Source organism: Pteropus medius, unplaced genomic scaffold, assembly GCF_902729225.1.
Source record: "Pteropus medius unplaced genomic scaffold, Ma_sr-lr_union100, whole genome shotgun sequence".
NCBI lineage: Eukaryota > Metazoa > Chordata > Mammalia > Chiroptera > Pteropodidae > Pteropus > Pteropus medius.
This window is the reverse complement of record NW_024340849.1, coordinates 42,725,976-42,752,358: the sequence shown is the minus strand read 5'-3', so window position 1 is coordinate 42,752,358 and position 26,383 is coordinate 42,725,976. Positions and strand designations below refer to the sequence as shown.

General features: G+C 38.1%; 1 protein-coding gene across 15 annotated transcripts in view; it reads left to right on the top strand.

Annotated features, from left to right (window-relative positions):
- Positions 1-8,921, top strand: part of DLGAP1 (DLG associated protein 1) — a 790,600-nt gene extending 781,679 nt beyond the window's left edge. For 6 of the 15 annotated variants that reach the window (XM_039845322.1, XM_039845333.1, XM_039845338.1 and 3 more), the window contains 2 exons: positions 2,343-2,495; positions 5,325-8,904. In XM_039845322.1, coding sequence (XP_039701256.1) covers positions 2,343-2,495; positions 5,325-5,534 — 363 coding nt within the window. In that variant the 3' untranslated portion in view covers positions 5,535-8,904. Of the gene's footprint in view, positions 1-2,342; positions 2,776-5,324 lie in introns of those variants that run through there. The other 9 variants (XM_039845427.1, XM_039845394.1, XM_039845385.1 and 6 more) reach the window with 8 other exon arrangements.
- Positions 8,922-26,383: the final 17,462 nt, after the last annotated feature.

Below are 26,383 nucleotides of genomic sequence, written 5' to 3'. Positions count from 1 at the left end.
TTCTTGAGTTCTTACTCCAAGGAGAACACTTGAAAACACTTGCATATTATTTCAGACAAGACTCTCGAGCATGGAATGAATGGATAAGAGTTACTTTTGCCAAAAAAAAAAAAAAAAAAAAAACCTAAACCAAGGAACTCAGCTCTCCTCATTTTTCCACACCCTTTGCCGCCTCTGATCTTCAAGTGGCCTGGTTCAGACTAAACTAAGAGCTGCAATTTTTTCTTAGGCATGGAATGTCACATGACCTATGAATTCAGAGATTGGCTTAGTGCTAAACTCTTTCTCTCTGCCTTCCATCCATTCCCTTGATGATGTAGGGGCAAAGAGATTCTTGAAGAGGAGGGAACAAATTGCCCATAATACAGAGTTAAACACTCTCTTTCTCTATTGAGCTATAATTTCATACATTGGTGCACTGAAACAATTTAACCAATAGGGCTTGTGACCTGAAAGACTTTAGTGAACTCCAAAATAAGAGCAATTTAGTTTTTGATTATCAATAAGATAAGGAAATATACTGTGAGGTCATAAAACTCCATTTGAGAAGAAATTTGTCAAATCTATGATCTATCTTTTCTGAACCTAGATATTAAGAAACTTTTTTTTAGGTTACTAAGTCAAAATGCTACAGAGAAACTCTTATTAATTCAGTTGTCATTAGAACTGATTTTAATACTTAACCAAACACTTACAAACTTTAAAATTTACTTCTTCCAATGACTTTCAAAACTACGCATAGTGTTAGTACTATAAGTTTATAAAAAAATACCTTTACTTATATTTGTTTTGAGGCCAGAGAAATAATGCTAGTCCATTCAAAGGGCTAAAAGTTCTTTCCAACCTAGTAATTTTGAAGGTCACTAGCCTTGCACGTTCCAAAATTCTGATGATATCATTTTTTATAGGGGTTAGTTTTAAAAGTACAAACTGGCCTCAAGTTATCATATGGCATAAGGTTTCACAGTCTATCCAGTTGCCTGGAATACCCAGAGGTAACCAAAATTGACCCCAGCTGTAAACATCTGAAATATGGAAGCTCCCAACCCTCTAACCTTGAATGCTTTAGCCACTACTATAGGTAGTGATTAACAGTGAGCATGACACCTCCAAACTCTGTTATGCGTTTTCTGTCTTAGATCATATAAATCGGTGGTTTGTACTTTCTAGTACTTGTCAGGGATATGTGAATGGAGACAAAGAAAGTCAATCCTTAAACACTAAAAAATGTTTAATATTAGCTGGCAAATGGGTTGTTGTGGACATCTATAGATATGTATTCTCACATTATGGCCAATTTAAAACTAATTCATTTCCAAATGATTTTGCCAAAGTACTTATATAATAAAATGACTTCCTATATTAGTAACATCTTAATTGTTAAACATACAGTACTTCGATAATTCAATTACTTTATTACTCATCATCTGTTTACCCTAGTATTCCACTCAACGTGACTATTAAAACAAATCTTATTTTAGATTCCATATATGTTCTCTTAATAAGTTGGGTAGCAAGGAGTCAAATACTGACTCTAATAATAACATATTGAATTTTTTTCAAAGATGGTATTTTCATTTAAATATGGTGTTTTCAATGCATCTTGTTGTAGAGCATACATTCTGAGATTTTCAAATGTTTAGACTTTTCCCTCATACCGTATTGATAGATGTTGCTTTACAAAAGAAGAATTTTACAACTCTGGCATTTAAGAATTGCTGACTCAAATGGACGCATGTATAAAATTATTGTGTGTAGTAGAATCTAAAAAAAAAGTCAAGCTCATAGAAACAGTAGAAAAGTGGTTGCTCAAGGCTGAGAGGTGGGAGAAATAGAGAGAAGTCGATAAAAGGGAACAAACTTTCAATTTTAAGATGAATAAGGTCCGAGGATCTAATATGTTTACTATATATGTTTATTATTATATATATTTATTATTACATAACATTTTTATTATAGTTGATAACACTATATTGCAATTTGCTAAGAGAGTAGAATTTAATGTTCTCACTCAAAAAGTATAAAAATGGTAAATAAGTGAGGTAATGAATGTGTTAATTAACTCCATGGAGGAATTCTTTCACAATGTTTAAGTATATCAAATTATCATATTGTACACTTTAAATCTTATGATTATTATTTGTCAATTATACCTCAGTAAAGCTGAAAAGAATTTTTTAAATAAAATTACCATTCATAGCCTCATTTTTACCTCCTGTCTGAAAACCAGAAGGAACTCATCATCTTTATGTTATTTGAAATATTTGAAAATGCCACTTCGGCCCTGTGCTTGTTGTCATGGATTGCCTCTAAAGAATGAATATTTTCTTTCTCTTATACAGAACCCTAATGCTCATCCAAGGCCCACCTCCCAGGATTTGGCAGGGTTCTGGGACATGCTGCAGTTGTCCATAGAAAATATTAGTATGAAATTTGATGAACTTCATCAGTTAAAGGCCAATAATTGGAAACAGATGGATCCTCTTGACAAGAAGGTAGAACAATGTAGATTTTGTATGGTTCATTTAAAAACCTGCACAAACACTGGACAGTCTAAGTAGGCTTCTGCATTCAGTCTTGCTGTTTACAATGTGAAATGGAGCTGATATATTAATTTCATTGTAATGACAATGTTTACATAGTAATCATTTGGGATATTATCTGTAATATGTTTCAGGCATATTTTTAAAGAAAACTTGTCTTTGTGAATTGGAAAATGAGAATGTGGCTTTTTTGTTAATTAAACTTTAAGTTAAACCATTTTAGTCACTGGAAGGAACTGCCTCCATTTTGCTTTTTAAACTAAAATAAATGACATCGTCAGTGCATGATTACATAAAGCAAGAGTTCAACTTCCTTATATACCTAGGATGTGTTTCTGAGAAAAATAGAAAGTCCTGAAAACTAATCAACTTTGATAATTATTTCATAAATATAGTAATAAAGAAACCACTGTTGTTCAAGTCAAAAAATATATATGCCATCAAGTTTCACAGTAATCAAAGATGTTGGGATTTTTTCTTTTTAATAGTTTTACTTTTGGTTGGTTTGCCTTGGGGAATATTGCTCACTGGGTTCTTCATGCAACAGTTTAGAGATAAAGACTCAAATTCCTTTACTTTAATTAAAAACTGCAATTTCCACATTTGATTATGGTGGTCCCACTAGGTTCACACAAGTACCCAATGTCCAGCTCCCTAGGCTGGCCTGTTATGTGACTTTTTTTAACCCTTTGCTTTCTTATGGCCTGAGGGCAAATAGTTCCAAGAGGTTCAACTATAAAAATTAGGCATTGCTATTCCCCTGAAGCACTGGTGGCCCTGCCCTTTCCTTATTGTCTCACCTATCAAAGAACTAACAGTAATCCAATCCATTCTGTTGCTGCCCATCATAATATCAGGGTCCTTGGGGTCAGTGGGCTCACAGGAGAAATCCAGTCCCAAGGGACAGTGCATAGTAGACAGGAGGGAAACACTGCCATCACTGTTCCTCATCTCCAGTTCTGTCACCATCAACCTGAGTGTTCCAGTTTTAAGCATCAAAGTACCATTGATGTATGTGTGGCCTCTCACTTGAGAAGCCAAATATTTGCGCTCAATCTATTGTTTTTTAATGTTTTTAAAACTGTCTGCTAAATAAGCTTTTAAAGCAGTCTTATTTTAAGAAAACACTACTGACGTATAGACATCCTGGCAATTTAGTTTCTAGAGCTCATCCATTTAAGTTCTCATTCATTGATTTAAAAAATATATATTGCTTAAAAGTAAAATGTACAAGGAAAATATGACTAAAAAGTTAAATATCCATACTTTTAAAAATATCAACCAAGTTACCCAACAATGAAAATTCAAAATGTCCAAAAAGAGTGATGCTTAGAATTGATAAATGTAACCTATTGACATTTACACAGTAAATCATGAGTTAACTTAATTTCTAAATTGTTATACACTTTGTCTATGATCAGAGCTTTTCATCATCTCATGAACTTTAGGGGAAAAAAAATGAACAAGCACAATCAGAGTGGGTAGAATACTGTTTGCGCTCTGTGCTTCCTTTTTCTGTCCTCTGGGCTGCACAAGACACCCCCTTACACAGCCGAAGGGCAACTCCAGTGTAATAAGTTTAACTAGGCACGTCACCCACGCCAGTAAGGAGGAACTGCTGTAATGAGCATGAGTGTTAGGGCACAAAGAGTACCCTTTAGAGAATCATAGAATCCATATTTTAAGATATTGTTCACATTTATGAGACATTTCACTTTGCACATTTATGAGAATTAAGGGTATCTTAAAAATGAAAACATCAGATTCACGTGGACCTTTTCACAGCCTGATAGCTTATCATCTTTTTCCTAAAAATCCTTTGTGGTCTATATTCCCTTCTTTCCCACTGCACTTTTTTTTTCTGCCTAAGTGGTGAGTGGCTCTTGTTTTTCACAGTGGTATTTAAAAATATGTAACCGTTTTATAGTTTGTTGCTGCTAAGGTGTATGAACTCTTTCAGTTCTGTATTGTTTTCATGGCACAGTGTCTGTCTCTGTGATTGGAATTGCCTTCTGGGCCAGATTCATCCTGAGTCCCCTAAGAAGTGACGGTTCCAGCAGAATGTTTCAGGAGCCATTTTGGAACTGATCCCATGCCTCAGTGTAGGAATGATCAGTGTCATCCCTCCAGGGTGACCCTGGAAAACATATTGTTGTGTGTTTGTGTGTGACGTGCAAATGAGTATAACTCACTGTGGCATCAACAAAGCTAAAGAACACAGTCTTATCATCTCTTCTTCCTCATTTGGCTGTTTAGGTTTGGGTGGGCCCGGGGAAAGGGCGGTGATGGTTTTAAACTCTGAATCCAGCTCGCACTTGCTGCCTTGCCTCCTTAGAGGGGATGCGGAGTTCTAAGATGCTGCCGCTGCCGCTGCAATCCTTTCCCATCTCTGGCACCCGGAAGAGTCTGGAGCCTCCAGAGAGAACCACAGTAAATGTGCTGGGAGCGCAGCCTTTCATTTTAAATACCCACAGCCTTCCCATGGAAGAAACCTAGTTCTGCACTCCAGCCTTACCCTTGGCCTTAAGCTTACTGGTATTTCTTTTTCTGCATCTTTTGAATACGCAAGCCAGAATAATGAAGGAGAAAAAAAATCAATGTGTGTGTGTGTGTGTGTGTGTGTGTGTGTGTGTGTGTGTTGTGTGTGTGCATTAGAGACCAACGCCACCCTTAGGTTAAAAAAAAAAAAAAAAGTGTGTTCTAACTACTGACCTATCCCAAGTTTTTCCCAAGCTTGTCCTGAGAAGCTGTGTAATGTCCTGAACCTTCTGCTTTGATCAGGAGAGAAGGGCCCCTCCTCCAGTGCCAAAGAAGCCGGCGAAGGGCCCCGCGCCGCTGATCCGGGAGCGCTCGCTGGAGAGCTCGCAGCGCCAGGAGGCCCGCAAGCGCCTGATGGCCGCCAAGCGCGCCGCGTCCGTCCGCCAGAACTCGGCCACCGAGAGCGCCGAGAGCATCGAGATCTACATCCCCGAGGCGCAGACCCGGCTCTGAGGTGCCCGGGGCTCGCCGCGCGCACTCCGCGGCGTCACCACCAAGTATCTGTCTTCCCCTCCTCCTCTTCCCTCCCCACTCCGCCCTCCGATCCCATCTGTCTCTGAGCCCAGTGACTTCCACTGTCGCAGTGTAGTTGTCCATCTTGCAGGAGCCGTCCCCCAAAATCCCCTTTGCCCGGACCAGTTTGCCCATGTTCTTCGCCGAGCTTCGCCACCTGTACTGATGCGTCACCTTGCCTCATCCGGATAGCCAACCCTTTCTTTTCTTGGCAACCCCGAACCCACCTGTGTAGAAATGGCCCCTTTAGGTCACCCACCATCCTCAGTTCTCTCAAGCTAGTCTGTTCCTAGAGCTCAGCAATACAAAACCATAGGGTAGTTCAGAAATCCAGTATCACCGGGTGATCCTTTGGGACTTAACCGTCTTCCACGTGAAAGAAACTAGGGCTCTGATTCCCTTTATTTCCCCTAAACGGTTATTATTTTGTAAAGCAGATGGAGCACTTTATTTCCAACCTCAGAAATCACGCCATCTCACCGGAATCAATGAGTGACAAACCAAGAGAGGACAGTTGGGCTGGGGGTGAGGGAACCTGGATGTGTAATGAGAAAGGGAGAAGCAAAATCTGCAGGTGCTGGGGATACTGGCACCACTCACAGCTGCACAAACTGCCTCACTGTTACTTCATCAATCACTGCTTCAAATGTTTCAATCAGCAGAAGATTGTAAATTCGATCTTTCAGGGAAATTAATCTATTCTGAAAGGCAATAAAATGAAGAGAGGCAAGGCAAAGGAAGCATTGAGAGTTAAGATACTACATAAGGGATTTTATTTTTTGTCCTATTATTAAGAAAATTTAGACCTGAAATGTTTTATCAACTTTTATTATACTGTGTGTATTATATTCTTGTTGTGGTGGTGGGGTATTAAAAAGGCAAAATGTTGGTTCTATTAATTTGTTAGTGTCCGTCCTGGGGGTTCTACCTAATTACACATATATAAGTATACATCTGCTTATGAACTGCTGTAATGGCAGCCAGGCTGTATTCAGAGAAAAGTTTGGATTTTCCTATCATTCCTTTGAATGCTACACATCCATCTCTTTTAACCCAGTAGCTCATATTGCCGACATATTTTCTCCTTTAGTCTTCTCTCACTACTACCCAGAGTCCTATCATACCCCAGCATAAGGATTTTGTCCTACGTCAAACCGATAAAGGAAATTTTCTACCCCGACAGACATGCTGCCTCATTCCAAAGAACTGCCACTCATCTGGAGGTCCCAGGTAGTGAGAGAAGAAATTTGACCTGCAACGGTCAGCAAACACTCAGCAAACACGGGGAGAGGGAGAAAGTCATGACTCACAATCACTAAAAGAAACCCAGGCTTTTGGCAGAGAATGTTGATTTACATTTTTAGTCATGAGGGATGGGCAGTATGCACTTTGCGTCTAGCTGAAGTTATCTTTAAATGCCCTTACTCGTAACAGTTTAAACATTTAGAATGTGGTGATCTTAAAGTATCACTGACATTTTATGTCCAGCTCCCATCCTAAAGCATTAGAAATTATCATTGAAAATTGAAAGACTTTTAAAAACACATCAAATATGCTTGCACCAGAGAAGCTTTTTTAAAAAAAAATACACTCTCATAGCCAGGTGCTAGTTTAACTTTATTTATGAAATTAAGAGACGTGATGGATTCTGGCAACAACTATTTTCATGGACATATTCTAAAACCACCAGAGAATTCGCTACCTCTCAGAGCCATTGATGCTTTGAGCTATCTTTATAAACAGGGCACAAATGTTTACTGTTGTGGTTTACAAGAAAAGGGCTACTAACTTATTTAAAAACAAACTTTTAACTAGGATGAACAAAGCACCTTGAGTGCTTTGTAAAATTGGAGCATACAGAGATTTTGAGCTTCAAGTATTTGCTGGTTTTAAATAGAATACACTTTTTCTTTACTTTGTAGCAGCAATGGAAGGTCGTACAAAATTTGCATCAAGTAAGGCCAACTGTCGCCTTGGGTAGCCTATGGTCACATTCAATCCTGCAAATGACTTGGAACTCACAGATTAATCTGAAGGAAGCAGCATCCATTTGAAGACCCATGTTCCCAACTACAGCTCTGTGCCCTGAGGTAGAGATAAGATTTGGATTAAGAAATAGATTTCTAATACGATTCGAGATCATCCTACATTTTCTTTGGAAACTGATTAAGCCCAGGATATTTTAACTGAAGAGAGACAAGAGAAGGCCTATTTATCTTGTCTATGTGAATGGTATTTGTATATTCATAAGCTATTTTTGGTAAGAATTTTAAATCTTTTAGCTAAATGCCCACAGGCATCATGACCTTTGCTTTCCTTAAAAACATAAATTGTACAAACACTTTATAAAAAGCTAATTATCAATGTTAAAACATGACCCCACATAAAGCTGCTTGTTAACCACTTGCCCCCTTTAACTGACATTCATGAGCATAACTTTGTTATATTGTTCTTTTTGATGTAATTTGTAGAAATGTTTTTTAGTTCATAATGGAAAATGTACGTACCCTAAAAAATTACTTATTTTGTTTAACTTTGGTATAAAGATGTTTGGGCATTTTCTTGGGGAGGGGGGATTACAAAAGAAGTTTGTCTCCCACATCAAAAAACGTTCAAAGAAATTAAGTATTTATTATATTTTTTGCAGATGTTTCCATACAATTCACATAACCTTTTTGTAAAGAGAGATGAAGAAATGGATTAAAGATTTTTAATATTTGAAATGGTAAATAGAACTAATTTATTTGTAATATATTTCTGTTATTTATAGATGTTTCCTTAATGTTTTACTGTGCATTACCACTTTAATTTAAGCCTTATCCTTGTGAATTTACCATTTCTTTTTTAAAACATGTCTAGATGCTATTTTAAATAACTGGAATGTAAATCACTAGCATATCTGAATTCCCAAATGTAATTTTTAAAAATTATTTTGGTTTGGAAAAAAAAGATTCATTTGAAAGCCTTCAGATGGAGGGGTGGGGAACATTTTTATGGCTTTATGAATTGGAATTTCATAGGCTTATTTACCTAGATTGTGTGTGGACAAAAAAATGTAAATAGATGAATGTTTCCCATAATGTAAAAAGAAGAAATTAATAAAATAATTAATGCACTGCTTTTAGGTCTGTGTGTTTTCACTACAGAGTTTTGCTTTCTTCTAAAATATAAGTAATTGTCTTTTGGAAGAATAATTAAACATTCTAACTTTCATTGTAACAACATATATGCTAGTAACTATTGAGCGATGGGTAGGCCTTTTATTCTAGGTTAAGGCACTTAAATACCAAAGACTAAAAGTAATTTTACTGTGATGATCGCACACATAGGAAAGTTTCAGGTCAGGAGCTGTATATTTTATGAAAGAAGTTAGCTTCTCAAACTTGTGCAAATCTGTATATATTATATCTACCTGAATTTTTTTGCAAATATTTCATCAATTTTATTTCCTACACAGTTCTCCAGCATAGGGAAAATCAGAATGATGCTCTATGGTTTTTATTTCAGGCTTGCAGTAATGAAAAACTGTGCTCATTGAGGTTTAGTGACTTGCCCAGTGTGACGCAATTATTAAATGACAGATTTCGGTCCCAAATTCAAGCCTTCATTCAATTTCTTCTTCAATAGGGTCTCTATCATTCTTCTCATATTTAAAACTAGTAATTATTTGCCACTGTTGGTTTTGTCTGTGTGTCATCTAGGTCATATCTGTAAACTTTAGTTCATATACACAAAAATAGACTTACAAAAAAAAAAGTAAATTAGAATGTTTTATGATGTAAACTTGCAATTATCTGAAAATGCAACTCTGAAAAAACTTGTGTCCGCAGTGCTTCCTCCCTACTTAGTTCTTGGGCAAACCCATCCATCTCTCTGCAGCAAAGTTGGAAATTGTTAAGCAGGTAAGCCACTTCTGATTTTTATAAATAAGCAAGAGCTGTAGCAGTCACCAAAATAACACAATGTACTTTTGAAACTGCTTCAAAAGAAGAATGATCAAGTGACTGGATCCCAGTGAGGTTGCAAAGATCTCATTACTTTGGTTCATGCACTGACTATTCCCAGAGTCTGAACTGTGATTACACTTCCTGCCTTTTAGCAAATTAATTCTTATATTTCGGGGCTTCTTAAACATTTCAGCCAATCCCCAAACAAAATGAGTTAGTTTTTGCATATAGAAATTTGAATTTCACTGAAGCAATTTCCCATGTTACAAGATCCACTGCCCCCAAAAATGTAATTTCGTTTTTGATAGAAATTGAACAAAATTGTTTGCTCTGAACATGAATTTCTTTTTATATCTTTGAAATCCATTCCCTTGAAAATTTCAATTGATTTTGGTTTAAATAAATGACGTTTAAAAATTATAGTGTCTGAACGTGTTCATTCTTGAATGCCATCAATAGGTATACTAAAGGGTGCCAAAATTTACCTCGGGTTTTCTCAATAGGCTGTTTGACTTTCAGCTGCTAAATCGAGGTCAAATCAACTCCTTTTGCAAACAGAAATGAGTGGCCCTGTCTGAAAACCATCTCAGAGTTCTATCTCACTTACTAGCATAAGTTTACAGAATAGGTCATAAATTCCTATATAAATCACTCATTATCTCCCCTGATGCTGAGAGAGGAAATAGCATGCTGCTTCCTGGTCCATATGCTTTCCTCAGGGCTTATTTCTGCTGGCCCAGGGAGCCATCATTAGATAATCACAGGAATGAGAAGCCCGGTGGGATTCCTGACTCCTGGGTCTCTATTTAGCCAGCCAATTCATTATTTCAATGTTTTCTGTATAAATGAGCACAAGCCTCAATTTACAGAAAATGACCGAAAGCAAGAAAGCATTTTAATAAACACCAAAAGTCAAGCTCTGCTACGTAGCTGATTGAACTGTTGCTATTTATTGCACCAAACATTTTCACTAGTACAGGTGAAAACTGCCATTCTTTCTCTTCACACTTCTAGCCTGCCTTCTGGAAGAAGCACATGCTAATTTTCTCTTTCTAGATTACCTGATAGGTAAATCAGTGTCATAAGGGAGTTTCTATTGAGATCTCAATAAAGAGATTCTTCCACAGAAAAACTCTGCGTTTCACTTTGGGAAGGGGGAGCGAATAGAGCCTCTGTTTTCTCTTCTGTTTCACAGGGGGAAAACACATTCTTCCTATGGACTCTGTGGGAGGTTATGAACAACAAATACACATTTCGTAGCCTTAAATCCTAATGCTTTCACTGCTTCTGAAGGCCAGTGCTCTACAGATAGAAAATATTCCTGAATGTCTATCCTTCTGAGATTTGCACACATAATCATAAGTTGATGATTGCTTTCTTATTTCTAGAGCTTTCAAGCTTAATGTCTACCATCAGTTTCAATTATAAAAAGTGAGGAGAAACATCTAAGGGCTTAGATAATACTGTGGATGGCCACTAAAGTGTATCCAAGGAAACATCTCTCCAAATCAAAATAAAAATATTCTACTAACTGAAAGAGGGTCCATTTTAAAGGGTTTTTGGTTTTAGAAAATAACCTCTTACTATAGAAAATATTTACTTTTGTCAGTGACAGTTTCTAAAATCTCAGCAGTCACATCATTTCCTTTCTAGAATAAGACCTAATGTATTTTGCAACCTCAGCCAATACAATGTCTGTCTCTAATTCTCAAGTGTGAGAAGAAGAACTCAAAGGCAGAACTTGAACAAAGGTGAGGAGATAGGTTAAATAATTTACTCTTAGATTCCTTTCCGGTTTGATTTAATTTAACACATTTACTGAAAGCCTCCCCTCCCCCAGCTTGTTCAGGGAAGAGAGTGTGGCTACCTTCACTGCTTTTACTGATAACAGTTAACCTTCGCTCTTCTATGCAGCCTGGTCCCTGGTAGAAGCAGTACCTGGGAGCAGTACTTTGTGAACCTGGCACTTCCAAGGTTGAGCTTGACAAACGTGAAGGAGCAATTCAAGGGCTCCTGAATTTTTCCTTGTTAGTCAAGCAAGGTAATGAGTCTGGGAGGATTGAAGGAAGATCCTTTCCAAGATGCTGGTGTCTTTGTGTTCAGTCTTGAGTTGATACACCAAGGCTTCTTTGAGCAGTAGGTTTTTCGAAATGAAATCATACAGAGAGAGTGAAAACTTGGAACAGTGGAGAGATGTTAGCACAGGAAAATGGGGATTTCCAAACCGAATGCAAGTGTGAGTGTTAAGCACTTTGTAACTAGTAGTGAAGTGGGGAATAATTATTCAGAGAAGTCTGAGTAATTCTGAAAACAAAGAAAGTAAAAACACCCTACTAATGTGAACCTAAGATACTTTGGCATCAGACCGTTCAGGATTTGTCAGTGGCTGACTCATCATGTGACTGTTCTCAAGGGCACATCATTTTAAGACAGGTTATGAGGAGGCCAAGGACCAACTATTCTTCTAGCAAAGGCAACGCATTAGAATTTAGTTAAATATTCAACTGAGAGAACCTAGGTTAAATATTAAGGAAATGGTTACCCAAAGAAAATACAAGGTGTTGATTGCTCTGAGAAACTTGGTGCACTGTCCTGGGAGAAGTCATTCTGACAGAACTGTGTCACCTGAATGACCCTCATGAAAGAGGGAAAGTCCTCCATGGCTCTTAGTATTTAAACTTACTAGATGATAGACATTGAGAAGACAGGTAACACACACACGCACACATACACACACACATACCCCCCATTATCCCTGTTGGCTTCTGCCCAAAGTGAAGTAATGATTCCCCATGGTTTCTGTCAGTGATTCTAGATCCACAAACAGAGGGAGAAAACAAAGGCAAAGGGAAAAGTCCTCACACACTCCCGCTTAAACACTCACATGTCATTTTGATTGTAATATTCTGACTTGGGGTTGGGCAAGAAAGCATTGCCATACACTTAAAAGATGATTACAAATATTTCCAGCATTTCTCTTAAAAACTGGACTGACCCTCTCATCAGCCTCAAAATTGTACCATGAGTGGGCCCGCCTGCCCAGCAGGAGCAGGGACACTCCATAAGTGCAGAAGAGCTCAGATAATGGAGTCAGACTGCCTGTATTTCAATCCTCACTCTGCCATTTACTAGTTGTGTGTTTGGGGGCAAGTTAGTTAATGATTCTGTGCCTCAGTTTACCTATCTGTACAATTAGGATAAAAATAATACTTATCTCATAGGGTTGTTCTGAGGATTAAATGAATTAATATATGCAAAACTCTTAAAACACTGCCTGGAACATGTAAGCACTCAACTGTTCAATATCCTCACCATTATTATCATTATTATTATTATTACACATTTACATTTACTGAGAAAGTAACTTGTGCCCTGGCTGTACTATTTTGTATGCATTCTGTAACTTAATCCTCCCAGTAACCTTATGAGATAGTTACCACAAATAAATTACAGAGGGATTAAGTAGCATCACTCAGGTGTGCGTAAGTGACAGAGCTAGTATTTTAATCCAGTTTAACTCTAGATCTATATGTGCGTGATTTGTGTAAGACAAAGCAATTTATCTGTCATTTTTCTCACCATTTTAAAATTTACTAATGTATTGTTTTATTTCAGAGCATTATGGTCCATCTATTCTTTCAGTGGTTCCATAGCATTCCAATTTATGGACAAACCATAATACATTCATTTAGTCCTCCTGTGGATGGCATTTAGGCTGTTTCTGCCAATTGCTATGACAAACAAAATCTGTAGTGAAAATTGTTCCAGAATGTATCTTTAGTACATGTGGAAGGGTATCTTTAGGTTATGTTCCTAGACAAAAGGACATGCGCTTTTGTTTTTAAATATTGCCAATTGACTTTCCAAAAAAAGTTACCTTGATTTCCACCTCACCAAACATATGTGAGTTTTGCAAACCAGGAAACAAGGCATTCGTAAAGTAAATTCAGAGCCATGCTTAAAAACACAATAACGAAAAGAAACCCAGGCGTCTTCTAGTTGGCTTTCGACAAGGAAGAAAAAGAAAGGTCTCCAGAAGTGTGGAGGTGGTTTTAATGCAGTCTTTTATTTAAGTACCAGAACGAAGATGCCAGAACTAAGTAAGGAGTATGCACATGTCAGCCTTAGGGTATGAACTCATCCAGAAATTGAGTCTATGTCATACACCTCGGAGGAATGCCTAAGAAGCAGCTCCTGAGGGGTGGAGTCTAGACTCTCCATGGGGTCCAAGCCAAGACTGGGAGCAGAGTGTAACCACTTTGATGATTGATAGGTCTATACTACATGACACCAACTCCTACACATGGGAGTTTTTTTTTTCCTTATTGTTTTTTAAAGTGAAACTCCCCTTCTAAAAAGGCTTTAAGATGATTTAAAGAATTAAAACACAAAACATTGAACAATTTTATAAATAAAAAAAAGAAAAGAAAAGAAAAAGAAAATTAGTAGATATATAACTTCATCAAGCTCCCAGGCCCTCAAGGTCCTGAATTATGGCAAATGACTATTAAATTTCTTTCTAGGCTTCCTGATAGCCAGGGCAAAGTGGTCAGCATTTTTTTTTTAAATTAGTTTCAAGTATACAGTACATTCATTAGACATCTATATAGTTTGTAAAACTTGGCCCCAATCATCCTCCCTGACCCTCCACCCCTAGCCAGCATTATTCATTCTAATTGCATTCCCTGTGCCATACTCCCCATCCCCATGTCCATCTATCAGCTGCTAATTTGTACTTCTTTAACACTTCACCCCATTCTCCCACCCCCTCAAATCTCCTTCCCCTCCATCTGTCACCAAATTAGTCCACTATTTTTGTGAGTCTGTTTTTGATTAGTTTGTTCTTTTTATTCCTTAGATTTCGCATAGTAGTGAAATCATATAGTGTTTATCTTTCTCTGTCTGACTTAAATACCTTCTGGGTCCATCAAAGCAATATGTTTTTCTTTCCCCTTCTTTTTAGTCTGTGTCTTTTAATCTGAAGTGAGTTTCTTATAGGCAACATGTTGTTTTCCTTTCCATTCATTCACCCTTTTAGTTGGAGCGCTTAATTCTTTTCCTACTTGTTGATAGGAATGTAGTTGTTACCATTCTTCCTGTTTTTGATACAGGTTTTTTCTTCTTAAAGAAGTCCCTCCAACATTTCCTGTAATACTGTCTTGGTGGTGATAAATTCCTTTAGCTTATTTTTGTCTGAGAAGCTCCTTATATGTCCTTCAACTCTAAATGATAGCTTTGCTGGATAAATTATTCTTGGTTGTAGGTCCTGGGTCTTCATCCTGTTGAATATTTTTTGCCAAGCCCTTCTGTCCTGCATAGTTTCTTTTGAGAGATCAGCTGCCAGTCTTATGGGTGTTCCCTTATAAGTAACTATCTGCTACTTTTAATATTCTTTCTTTGTATTTAACCTTTGTCATTTTAATTATAATGTGTCTTGGTGCGGGCCTCTTTGGAACCCTGATTTTGGGGATTCTTTGAGCTTCCTGGGGTTTTATGTCCATTTCTTTCACCAGGTTAGGGAAGTTTTCCATCATCATTTCTTCAAACAGCTCTTCAACATCTTGATTTTCTTTAGTTACGCTGAACAGATGGATATTTGGACCCTTAATAGTGTCCTATACGCTCCTTAAATTATTTTTATAGTCTTGGCAGCTTATCTCTTGCCATTCTGATTGAGTGTCCTTGGCTTTCCTATCCTCTAGATAGGGCATTTGATCCTTTTCTTTATTCACTCTGTTTATTCTTTTATTTATTCCATTTAATACACTTCTCATCTCAGATAATATGTTCTTCATTTCAGACTGGTTCTCTTTTATAATTTCCATTTCCATTTTTATGTTTCTTATCTCTTTGTTGAAGTTCTCACTGAAATTAACCAAAAGTTCATTGAGCATCTTTATAATCAGTGTTTCAAACTCTGCATCTGTTAGATTACTTGACTCCATTATATCTGGATCTCTGTTCTGTTCTCTCATATGGTTTCTGCTTCTTTGTCTTCCCATTTTGGCTGACTTTCTGTGTCTGTTTCTATGTACTAAGCAAAGCTCCTAAGTCTCTTGGTCTTATTAGTGTGGTTTTGTGAAGTAGGTGTCCAGAGGCACAGTCTTGAGAGGGATTCAGCTACAGGTCAAATTTAGCTCAAGCCTCTGCTCCTCCAGGGCCACCTGTTAAGATTCAGCAAGCAATCCACAGAGGCTGTGCTTATAGTTGCCTCAAAAAGCCACGCCAGAAACCAAGGCCAGCTGCCTCCAGAGTCTAGGTGCTGCTCAGCAAGGAGCACCTGACTCACTGAGGATAAACCTGGATGTGGCTTGGGTGGGGCTGCAAGTTGGAGGAAGTGGGATTTCAGGGACTCCTCTGGGCAGAGCGACCTGTTATCCAGTCTGATGACCTCACAGCAATGGCAGCACTGTGTCTAGCCTACTGGGAGAGGGGAGGGCTCAACAGGGAGCAATGGATACCGCCAGCACTTCTGTACAAAGCGAGCCTCACCTTGACCTTCACTCCAACAATGTCTCCCTGTAAGTCCCTGGTGCTCTCTGCGCGCAGCCAAATAGGTACTGGTGCTCAGAGTGAGCAGATTCGTCCTGCAAAAATCCACTCGCAGATGTGGCCCCTTTAAGAGGCTTCTGCAACTACCGCAGCCTCCATCTCACTCAGCCGCTCAAGACCAGGTCGCCCCTTGTCCTCACCCCGTCCTACCTTCTGCCATTGCAGGGTGCTTTCTTGGATTTCTCCCTAGTTGTATGGCTTGTTCATCTAGATTCCAGGCAATTTTTACTTGCTGCTGTTCCATGTTTCCCTCACAACTTTGATTTGGTCACCAGAGGGATGAACAGAGCCTCTATCATCTATGCCATTTTGATTGCCTCCCCCCCACGCCCAAAGTGGTCAGCATTTTTTAAAGCTTGTCTTCATGCAGTCTGGAGACATATCAAAACTTTAAAAGATCTTTCTGTGCTCAAAGAACTGACAATATGATTTTGCATATTTTGCAAACCTAGTGTATGAGCTCACTTACATGACTGCCTTGCTAATCACAGCACTGACAAATGACACATAGAATGAAGTACAACTACTGTGTCTTTAAAATCAACCCTATTTTATTTAACTGATTTGATTGATTTTTGCTTCTTGGTGAACAAATGGTCTCAGGATAAGACGGGGTTAATTTAACATCCCTGTTGACTCCAACATCCTTTGGAGTTCAGTCCAAGAATGTGTCCTTCCTTCTAGGAAGTAAGCAATATTTCAGTGGATACTTTTTTTTCTTTTTTTTTCAAGCAAACCTCTTGACAAAGAAGTCCTCGTTTTCCTCTTCAGACGAACCCATATCAGAACATGTGACTTTCTGGATATATTTGTCCAGAAGCAGGAACTTTTCGTTTCTCAAACGCAACCCTTTATCACCCTAAAGGTTAACAACACTTTTCACCCACCAGTCTTGGCTTCTCCTGTGTGGACTGGAAGAGGGAAGATGCTGCTGTCCTTTGATGCTGCAACCACCTAACATCAGTGTTTGTGCTGCAACCTGGAGGGCAGTTTCAGGTGCATTTAGGCAAACTGCCCTGTACCTTTTAACACACATTAGGACAGAGGAGGAGTCTTCTTCTGTGTGGGAAGGCACACAGAAAACTTGACACAGTTTCGGTTCTAAGGTCTGGTTAATATGTTATCCCCATACCTGAAAAGACTATGCTTTGACACTGAATTTAAACTACCATTTCTTTATTAAATGTGAAACACTGGGCTGAACTGTCCCTACCCTCTACTAGCCATATTCTGTTTGGAAGAGAGAAGAGGACAAATACTGCAAATGCCAAAGAAACAAACAAAAAAATCTTAAAAATTGACAAAAGCATTCTGCCTTTCGCAATACGTAAAGTGATTAATTGGAGAGAAAGAGGGAAAGATTTATGAAAGGTGGGGTTTGACTTGCAGGTTTTTAAAAGCCCTGAGAACAATGGTTCTCAAACTTCAGTGTTCCTAAGAGCCCCTTAGAAATCACTTAGCCACCCCCACCCCTACCCTCAGCCAGCAGATCCTGACTCAGTGTGTCTGCTCTGAAAGCCAATCTGCATTTCTAACAAATTCATCCTTGTGAGTCTAATGCCAGATTTCACAGGGCCCCCTCTGAGATTTGCTGTCCAGCAGTGGTCTTCAATCTGGGAAGCTTTAAGAAATCTGCCCAGCAAATGATGACATCAGAATGTTTGAGTGCAGCCGAGGTTAAGAACTCCTTCTGTACAGGCATTTTAAGCAAAAGAAATGGATTGAGCAAAGGTGTGGAGGAGGGTCAGAGCAATGAATTCCTGAGGAATTAATTACAGGTAAATAACTATGGCTAGAATGGCAGGTGCAGAGTGGGAGTTGTATCTGAACCCATACACCAGGGCAAGGACAAACAAAATCAGTGCACTATGTACAAGAAAAAAAAAATCTATCTTTACCTGATGCACTACTAGGAATTTCATGACCTGCTTACTACTGGTACACAAACAATGTCTCTATTTGTATCTAAGAGGAGTTTTTTTCTGAAAAATAAGTGAGTATGTCAGTCAAGTGTGAGGTTTCCCATCGAGGTTAAACATCTCTGTCAGTCTGGCTCTTTGGCCTTAGTTCTGAGAACGAGAACACAGAAGGCAGAAAGTTCAACATAGTATGACATATTCCTATGAAATAACTAGCTTATATCAGTTTATTTTCCAAAATATGCTTTGCAATAAAATGTGAATCAATTACTATGCACCTGAGACTTTCTGCATTGTCAGCTAGTGAAGAGAGTCGGCCTGTTATAAGGAATCACCTGAAACAACAGATTTCTCATCTATCACTGCCTTAGTCCGTTTGGGCTGCTATAACACAAATACCACATACTGGGTAGCTCAAAGAGCAAACATTTATTTCTTGCAGCTCTGGAGGCTGAGAAGTTCCAGATCAAAGCACCGTAGATTCAGTGGCTGGTTCATAAATGGCCATCTTCTCACTGATTCCTCAAATGGGGGAAAGGGCAAGGGAGCTCTCTGGGGTCTCTTTCATAAGGGCACTAATCCCATTCGTGAGGGCTGTACCCTCATGATCTAATCACCTTCCAAAGTTCCCACCTCCAAATAAAGTCACACTGGAGATTAGGCCTCAACATAAGAATTTGGTGGGTAGGGTTGGGGTTGGGGATTGAACACAAACATTCAGTCTATAGCAACAGCTTTCTTGCTTTTGTATAATTCCAGAATCTAGGGAATGTGTGCTCAATTATTTATATAGTAGTCAGTGCTGTTCTCATATAGGCTTAATGTCTGAGAGGTCAAATATTATACAACAAAAAGACAAAGAAAATTTGTGTCACAACAAGATCCTCAAGTTCTAGTCTGTGAATGAACTCCTTATTTGAAGCAATCTTCATTTCAGTGAATTTCCCGTACAGTAAGATTTATTTCTCTCTGGGTGTTTTATATAAAGATGAAATTTGAACTATACTGAAGGAAACCATAGATCCAGAACTTTCTGGGACAATTTAGGTGTTTAGGATTTGTCTGTATACATTACATTGATGTATATACAAATCAGAAAAAAAAAAAAGTCTTTTGTCAGACCATGGAGCCTAGTATTTGGTTCAGAAGCATACTGTTCTTCTTTTCATTAAATAATCGCTGATTCATCCTCCCTCACCCAGAAATCTATGCAGATTTTTCTACAGATTATAATTCACAAATCTAACAGGCTTCCAGAGTCATCCTCTCTACTCTTCCCTGTTTTTAAAATAGCTCTTGAGCCTGTCGGTCATATTTATATTTGTACACATGGACTTTCACGTACATAAATATCAGAGATTACATGGGCTTTCCATGGCTCTGGAAATTAAATTTTGAACTATCCATTCTGTTCTCCCTCCTTCCCACCGCAATTCTCTACCTATAAAAATCCAAAATAACTGCCTAAGATTTCTATTAATTCTCAGGCGGGGGCTTAAAGCCTGTGGTCTTTTCAGGTCTTTGTGTTCCTGCTTACATAATGTTTACAATCAGTCCCTTCTTCCACTTCTATGGACATACACATACACACACACATACACACACTCTCTAAAAGTCTTCATAAATTCAGAGTGTGGAGTGCAAGAAGACAGAGTAGGTGTCAAACACCCAAAAAAAGCACAAAACATAAAATGGTTCTTAAAGTATAGCAGGTTTCTTAAATTATCTTTCAGCCTTCCCACCTCTATGGAGAGCCTGTGGACTAACTTCACTGCACTGACACTCAGCAACTCCTCATCTTGCTCATCCCTCTCCCCTTTCTCTCCCTCCGCTTATGTTAAATATTCTCCCACTTCCCTTTCTAAAAAGAAAGTAAGAGTCTCTATTTTCAGCAGAACGATTTTGCTCTCCTCTGAAAGTCTTATCTTCAAACTATGCACTCCTTAGTGTGTTAACCCTGCAAAGAGATTTTCCAGAATTAATTCTGGTGCTAATGTTGAGATTTTAAGAAAGAAATTAAGAAACTAACTTTATTACACATTATAATTTTGTATGTGGGGAGGGAAGGTGGAGGGGGAGAGAGAAAGATAAAGAGAAGGGGATAGGGAGAGAAGGAAAGGGGGGACGTCACTCAGATATTGAGGTACATTGGATAACACCCCACCGTGGAGTCCTCACTGCTACCTTTGGACAAAGACAGCTCTTTGGAATAAGACAGATCTCAGTTTACTCCCAGTCTTACCACTAGCTAGATGCGAGACCATAGGCAAATCACTTACTGTCTTAGTTCACTTGGGGTAGCATACCAAAAATACTTAATCAACATTTATTTCTTATAGTTCTGGAGGCTGGGAAGTCCAAGATCAAGGCACCAGCAGATCCAGTGTCTGGTGAGGACCTCTTCCTGGTTTGTAGTCAGCCATTTTCTCATTGTATCCTCACATGGCCTAGAGAGAGAGTTCTGGTCCTTTATTCTTCTTATAAGAACATTAATCCCATCATGAGGGGCTATACTCTCATGACCGCCTCTATAGTTGATTACTTTCCAGAGACCCCACCTCCAAATACCATCACATTGAGAAATGGGGCTTCAACATATGAATTTCAGGGGCAGGAGTACACAAATAGTCCATAGTCTATGGCCTATTACATAGAATTAGTGGTAGCTGCTATTATTATAATGCTTAGCAAGAAACAATTCAAAAAGAGTATTAAACATTTTTTAAAGTGGATATATTGGCTTTACATCCTTTCTGTAACAAGATGGGTTGTACATACCACATAGAACAGGTGTGTGTGTGTGTGTGTGTGTGTGTGTGTGTGTGTGTGTGTGTGTGTGTGTTTTCCCAGGGTCCCACTGCCTCCTTCTTGAAATGTGGAAATTCCTGATATGAGAAATATTGATTTGCAGAAATAGGTATTTTTTAGTTATGAAGTTTTCAATAAAACTTTTAAAACTTATTAGCCAAAGCAATGAGCTCTCCAAAACATAATGCGTAGGTCTCGATATGTCACTGAAAGGGACTAAGACTTCTTGGAAAAAGAGTAGATTTCCAGGGCTGGGATGATAATGTAACAAATAAATCCAGGTCATCTTCTTATACCAGTTAGCAAGAAAGCTATAGATGATTATGTCATTTCAAAAGAATCTAGGATGTAACTTGAAGAGGCTCTTACTGGCCAAAAATGGGACAATTAGAGCATCGATAAGAAAATAACTCCAATGGGTTAAAACATATCAAATATGTAAAATCCATAAGTTCATAATAATACTCTACATTTTATATACTATACTCAGCACTAACACAACTTTCTGCAATGACAGAAATGTCTGTGTCTAGGTTGGAGCATTCTTCCCACAGATAATCAAAGATCTTTCTTCCTCAGTTCTCTCAGATCTTCAGTTGAAAGTCTCCTTCTAAATGAGTCCTTTCCTATCATCCTATTTAAAATTGCACCACCTGACCCTCAGGCATTCCCTCTCTCTTTCCTCATATTTTCCCTCCATATCTCTTAACACTATCTAACTTACAATACACAATCAACAAAATACATAAATAACATGTCTTTCTCCCTTCTTCCAACTTGAACATAAACCCAAGGAAGGTAGGAATTTATTTTTTGTTTTATTCACTTCTTTATTTTCTCAACCAAAACAATGTCTGACGTGTAGAAAGCACTCAATAAATATTCACTGATGACATTAGTAGTTATTTCTTGCGCATTCTGTAATAATCCCCTATTATTCTCACTCCTGTAAAAAGTCGTTGCAGTTGTTAGTGTTCTCCTGTTAGTTTAGATATAGAGGAATTAAGTCAAAAGAACATGGGGTAATTCAGGATGAAACATGGACATTAACTGCAGGAAGTGAGGTGGCAATTAGGTAAAATCAGTAAATCAGAGTAAAAGATGGCAATACAAATGTAAGCCTCTAGCTGCCCATCCCTGAAATTCTCAAAAATATTGGTGGCAGGAGGGAGGGTAGGAGAATACTAAATTCCTCCATCAGATGAGATGAGGGCTAGAGTACTTTTAGAAAGGTTTTAAAAGGAAGGATGACTGAGCACAGGAAGCAAGAGGGGAACACATCTCAAAAACTCAGAGCTGACACACTGAGAACTCAGAGGACAATAGTAGTATCACAAGCCAGAGAGCCAACATTTTCACATATCTGAAATGTTACTAAATACACTATAGAGCAATTTGCCTAAAGTTAAATTTGCATAAAAGTATTATAATACAGGAAATGTCAATGTTAAGTTATATTTGCCAATTCTTTAGAAATGATAAAGTACTTCCCTATGTGTTGATCTTATTTGATTTTCCCAGTAACTCTGTAAGGTACATCACAAGCATTGGTTTTACTACTGATTAGTCTTTCCCCAGTTCAGCAGCTGGGGAATTTGCTTCTATACCTGCCCTGTTTGGGGTGCACGCGTTGGGGAGTGTCCACACGGAGCATAGTTCGGGGCTTTAAATGCGGTATAAGCCATGAGCAGTGTGCTGTGTGGCAGCTGGAGAAACAGCGGTCCAGAGACCTCAAAAGCACAAGAAAGTGATTCTCTCTAAAATGTAGCCTGCTGGTCAGGTGCACATGGCTTCTAGGCTTGGAAGGCTTCCATCCATTTGAGCCTTTCTGTTTTCTTCTCTCTACCAATCAGTACCTCGCATCACCAGCCCCCCACCATCTCCAAGCCACGATGCCCCGCCTCCCTTACCCATTTCCCTGCAGCGCTGGTGACAGTCACTTTATCATTTCATCTCACCTCACCTCACTGCTGGTTAGTCTGGAAATTCTTTTCAAACTATTGTTTGTGGCATAAACGCTATGCCTTGCTGTTCCTTTTCTTCTTTTGATTCTCAAAAGTGCACTTTGACAGTAAAACCAGTGAAGATATATAAATATATATCTCTCTTACATTGCTACTATCACTCTCCTCATGGTTGTCAAGGCTGAATGCAGAAGAGACTGCATAAAGAAGTGTGAAGAAGGAAAGTACGAAAAGGCCTATTCTTTTTCCACGCAGATAAGTTTTATTGCCTCCACTTACATATGAAGAGGTGCAGAATTATGAATGACTTGTGCAAGCCATTATACAGAGCTAAACAGGGAACAGACCTCCTAACCCACACGTACATGACCAAGTGAGCTTCTTACTCCATCAGGCATCTGCTCAGAGACCTGCCAAGGTTCAATAATATATTGTGTATGTATAACCTAACTTTCCTGTCAAATTTATGACAAAATATCAATAAGATTGAGGCAGCAGACAGAGCAGAGTAAAATACTGGTTGAGAGCTATGTGGGAGATCATTCAGCCCAGAATTCAAATCCTGGCTCTGTCACTTACCAGATCCATGACCTTGGACAAGCTCATTTATTTAGTATTCTGAGCCTCAGTTTCCTTATCTGTCAAAGACAGATAACTATATTTTACCTACTACATAGATTGTTGCGAGGATGGCATGTTTCAATTGGATAACGTGTTTCATAGAAAACATTTGAAAGAATCCTGGCACATAGTAAGCACTCAATAATTGATACCCTAAAATTTTTACACTAGCATAAATTTTGAACTTTTGTTTCTTAAACAAAAGCTTGAAACCCTTTAGTTACATCTTAGATTAGCTATTATATCCACAGCTTTTTAATTGGTTGAACAGCTTACTTTGTGTTGTTCATTTTTTTCCACTTTAATCATAAAGACTGGATGCCAAATCACTCATTTTTTCCCCATTTTTCAATGTAAATTTTCAAACATACAGCCAAACTGAAAGACTTTTAAAGCGAGCACTCCAGCATATACCCACCATCCAGACCCTACCATTAACATTTCGGAACTGCTGCATTGTCTATATGTCCATTATTCATCCCTCTAACATCAGTCTGTCTTATTTTGTTATGTATTTCAAAGAAAATTGCAGATATTTCCCTCTAAATATTTTGGCATACTTATCACTAACTAGAGTTTAAAGTTTGTTTATATTTTTTTAATCACTGAATTTTGAGTTAAAAGGTACAGTGCATTGGAGATCATTCATTCTCATTCCCTTCATTCTAAAAATGTAGAAACTCAGTCCACACATGCATTCCCTGGAAATGACATTATTTTTGAGAGTGATAATCTCAGTCAACATCCATAGCTATGTTTTAGGGCTTTTTCCATTTCAATTTGTTTTATAGTGTTTGTTTTTTTTTCTTAAAGACTTTCTTTTTTAGAGCAGTTTTAGATTTACAACAAAATTGAAAGTACAGAGATTTCCTATATGCCTCCTATCCCCACACATGAAAAACCTTTTCCATTATCAACATCACTCACAAGAATGGTACATTTTTCACCAAGGATGAACCTACTTTGACACATCATAATCCTCCAAAGTCCATAATTTACCTTAGGGTTCACTCTTGGTGTTGTACATTCTATGGGTTTGGGAAATGACATTTATCCATCATAATATCATACGGAATATTTTCATTATCCTGAAAATTCTCTGTGTTCTGCCTGTTCATCTCTCCTACATCCCTACCCCTGGCAACCACTAATATTTTTACTGTCCCCACAGTTTTGCCTTTTCCAGAACGTCATATTTTTAGAATCAGAGAGCATGTAGCCTTTTCAGATTGGCTTTTTTCACTTAGTAATATGCATTTACAATTCCTCCATGTCTTTTCATGGCTTGATAGTTCATTTCTTTTTAGCACTGAATAATAGTTTATTGTCTGGGTGTACTACAGTTTATTCATTCATTCACCTTCTGAAGCACATAATGGGTGCTTCCAACTTTTGATAATTATAAATAAAGCTGTTACAAATAACCATTTACAGGTTTTGTGTGGACATAAGTTTTCAACTCCTGTGGGTCAATACCAAGGAGCACAATTGCTGGATCACATGTTAAGAGTATATCTAATTTGGGAAGAAACTGCCAAACTGTCTTTCAAAGTGGCTGTACCATTTTGCATTCTCACTAGCAATGTATAAACAGTCCTGTTGTTTCACATCCTCACCAGTACTTAATGTTACCAGTGTTCCAGATTTGGGCCATTCTAATAGGTATGTAATGGTATCTCCTATTTGTTTTAACTCCTATTTTAAGTCCATCTTGGGTCCTTCTAGTTACTGCTATGGACTGAATTGCGTCTCCCCAAAATGTATATGTTGAAGCCTTATCCTCAATGTGATGGTATTTGAAGATAGGGCTTTTGGGAGATGAGGTCATGAGGGTAGGGCCCTCCTAATAGGATTGCATTCTTAAAAGAAGACACACCAGGGACCAGGGTTGCTCTCTCTCTCCACCATGTGAGGACATAACAAGAAGGGTCTCATCTAGAGGTCAGGAAGAGAGATCTCACCAGAACCTGAACATGCAGGCACTGTGATTTTGGACTTCTTGGCCTCCAGAACTGTAAGAAATAAATCTTTATTTAAGCCACGCAGTCTATGCTATTTTGTTATGGCAGCCTAAGGTGACCAAGACAGGGGTATTGTAAATATATTGAAACTATTGGCTCATCTTATTACAGACTGTAAATTGTTGCCTTGCAGAAAAGACCTTAATTATTTGTTTAAAATAGATTAGGTAAAAATTATAAATTAAAAAATGTCATGGTAGGAAAAATATTTGCAAATCATATATCTGATAAGTGGCTAATATCCAAAATATATAAAGAACTTCTATGACTTAACAACAACAATAAAAAACAAATAACCTGATTTTAAAATGAGCAAAGGCCTTGAATAGACGTTTCCTCCCCAAAAATATATTAGTGGCCATGAAGCACATGAGAAGATGCTCAAAATCACTAGTTATAAGGGAAATGTAAGCCAAAACAAAAATGAGATACCACCTAACATCCATTAGAAAGGCTACTATCAAAAAAACTCCAGAAACTAACAAGTATTGGAAAGGATGTGAAGAAATGTAAACCTGGCCACTTTGTAGGTAGGAATGTAAAATGGTACAGCTGCTATAGAAAACAGTACAGTAGAGCCTCAAAAAACTGAAAATAGCATTACCATATGATCCAGTAATTTTACCCAAAAGAATGGAAAACAGTGCCTCAGAGAAATATTTGTATACCTATGACTATAGATGCGTTATTCAAAATAGCCAAAAGGTAGAAGCAACTTAAGTATCCATTGACAGAGGAAAGAATTTTTAAAATGTGGTATATACATTGAATGGAATATTATTTAGCTTTAAAAAAGGAGAAGGAAGAATGCTTATTATTTAGCATTCTGACACATGCTACAACATCGATGAACCTTGAAGACATTATGCTAAGTGAAATAAGCCCATCATAAAAGGACAAATAATGTATAATTCCACTTATCTGAGAGACTTGGAGTGGTCAAATTCATGGACAGAA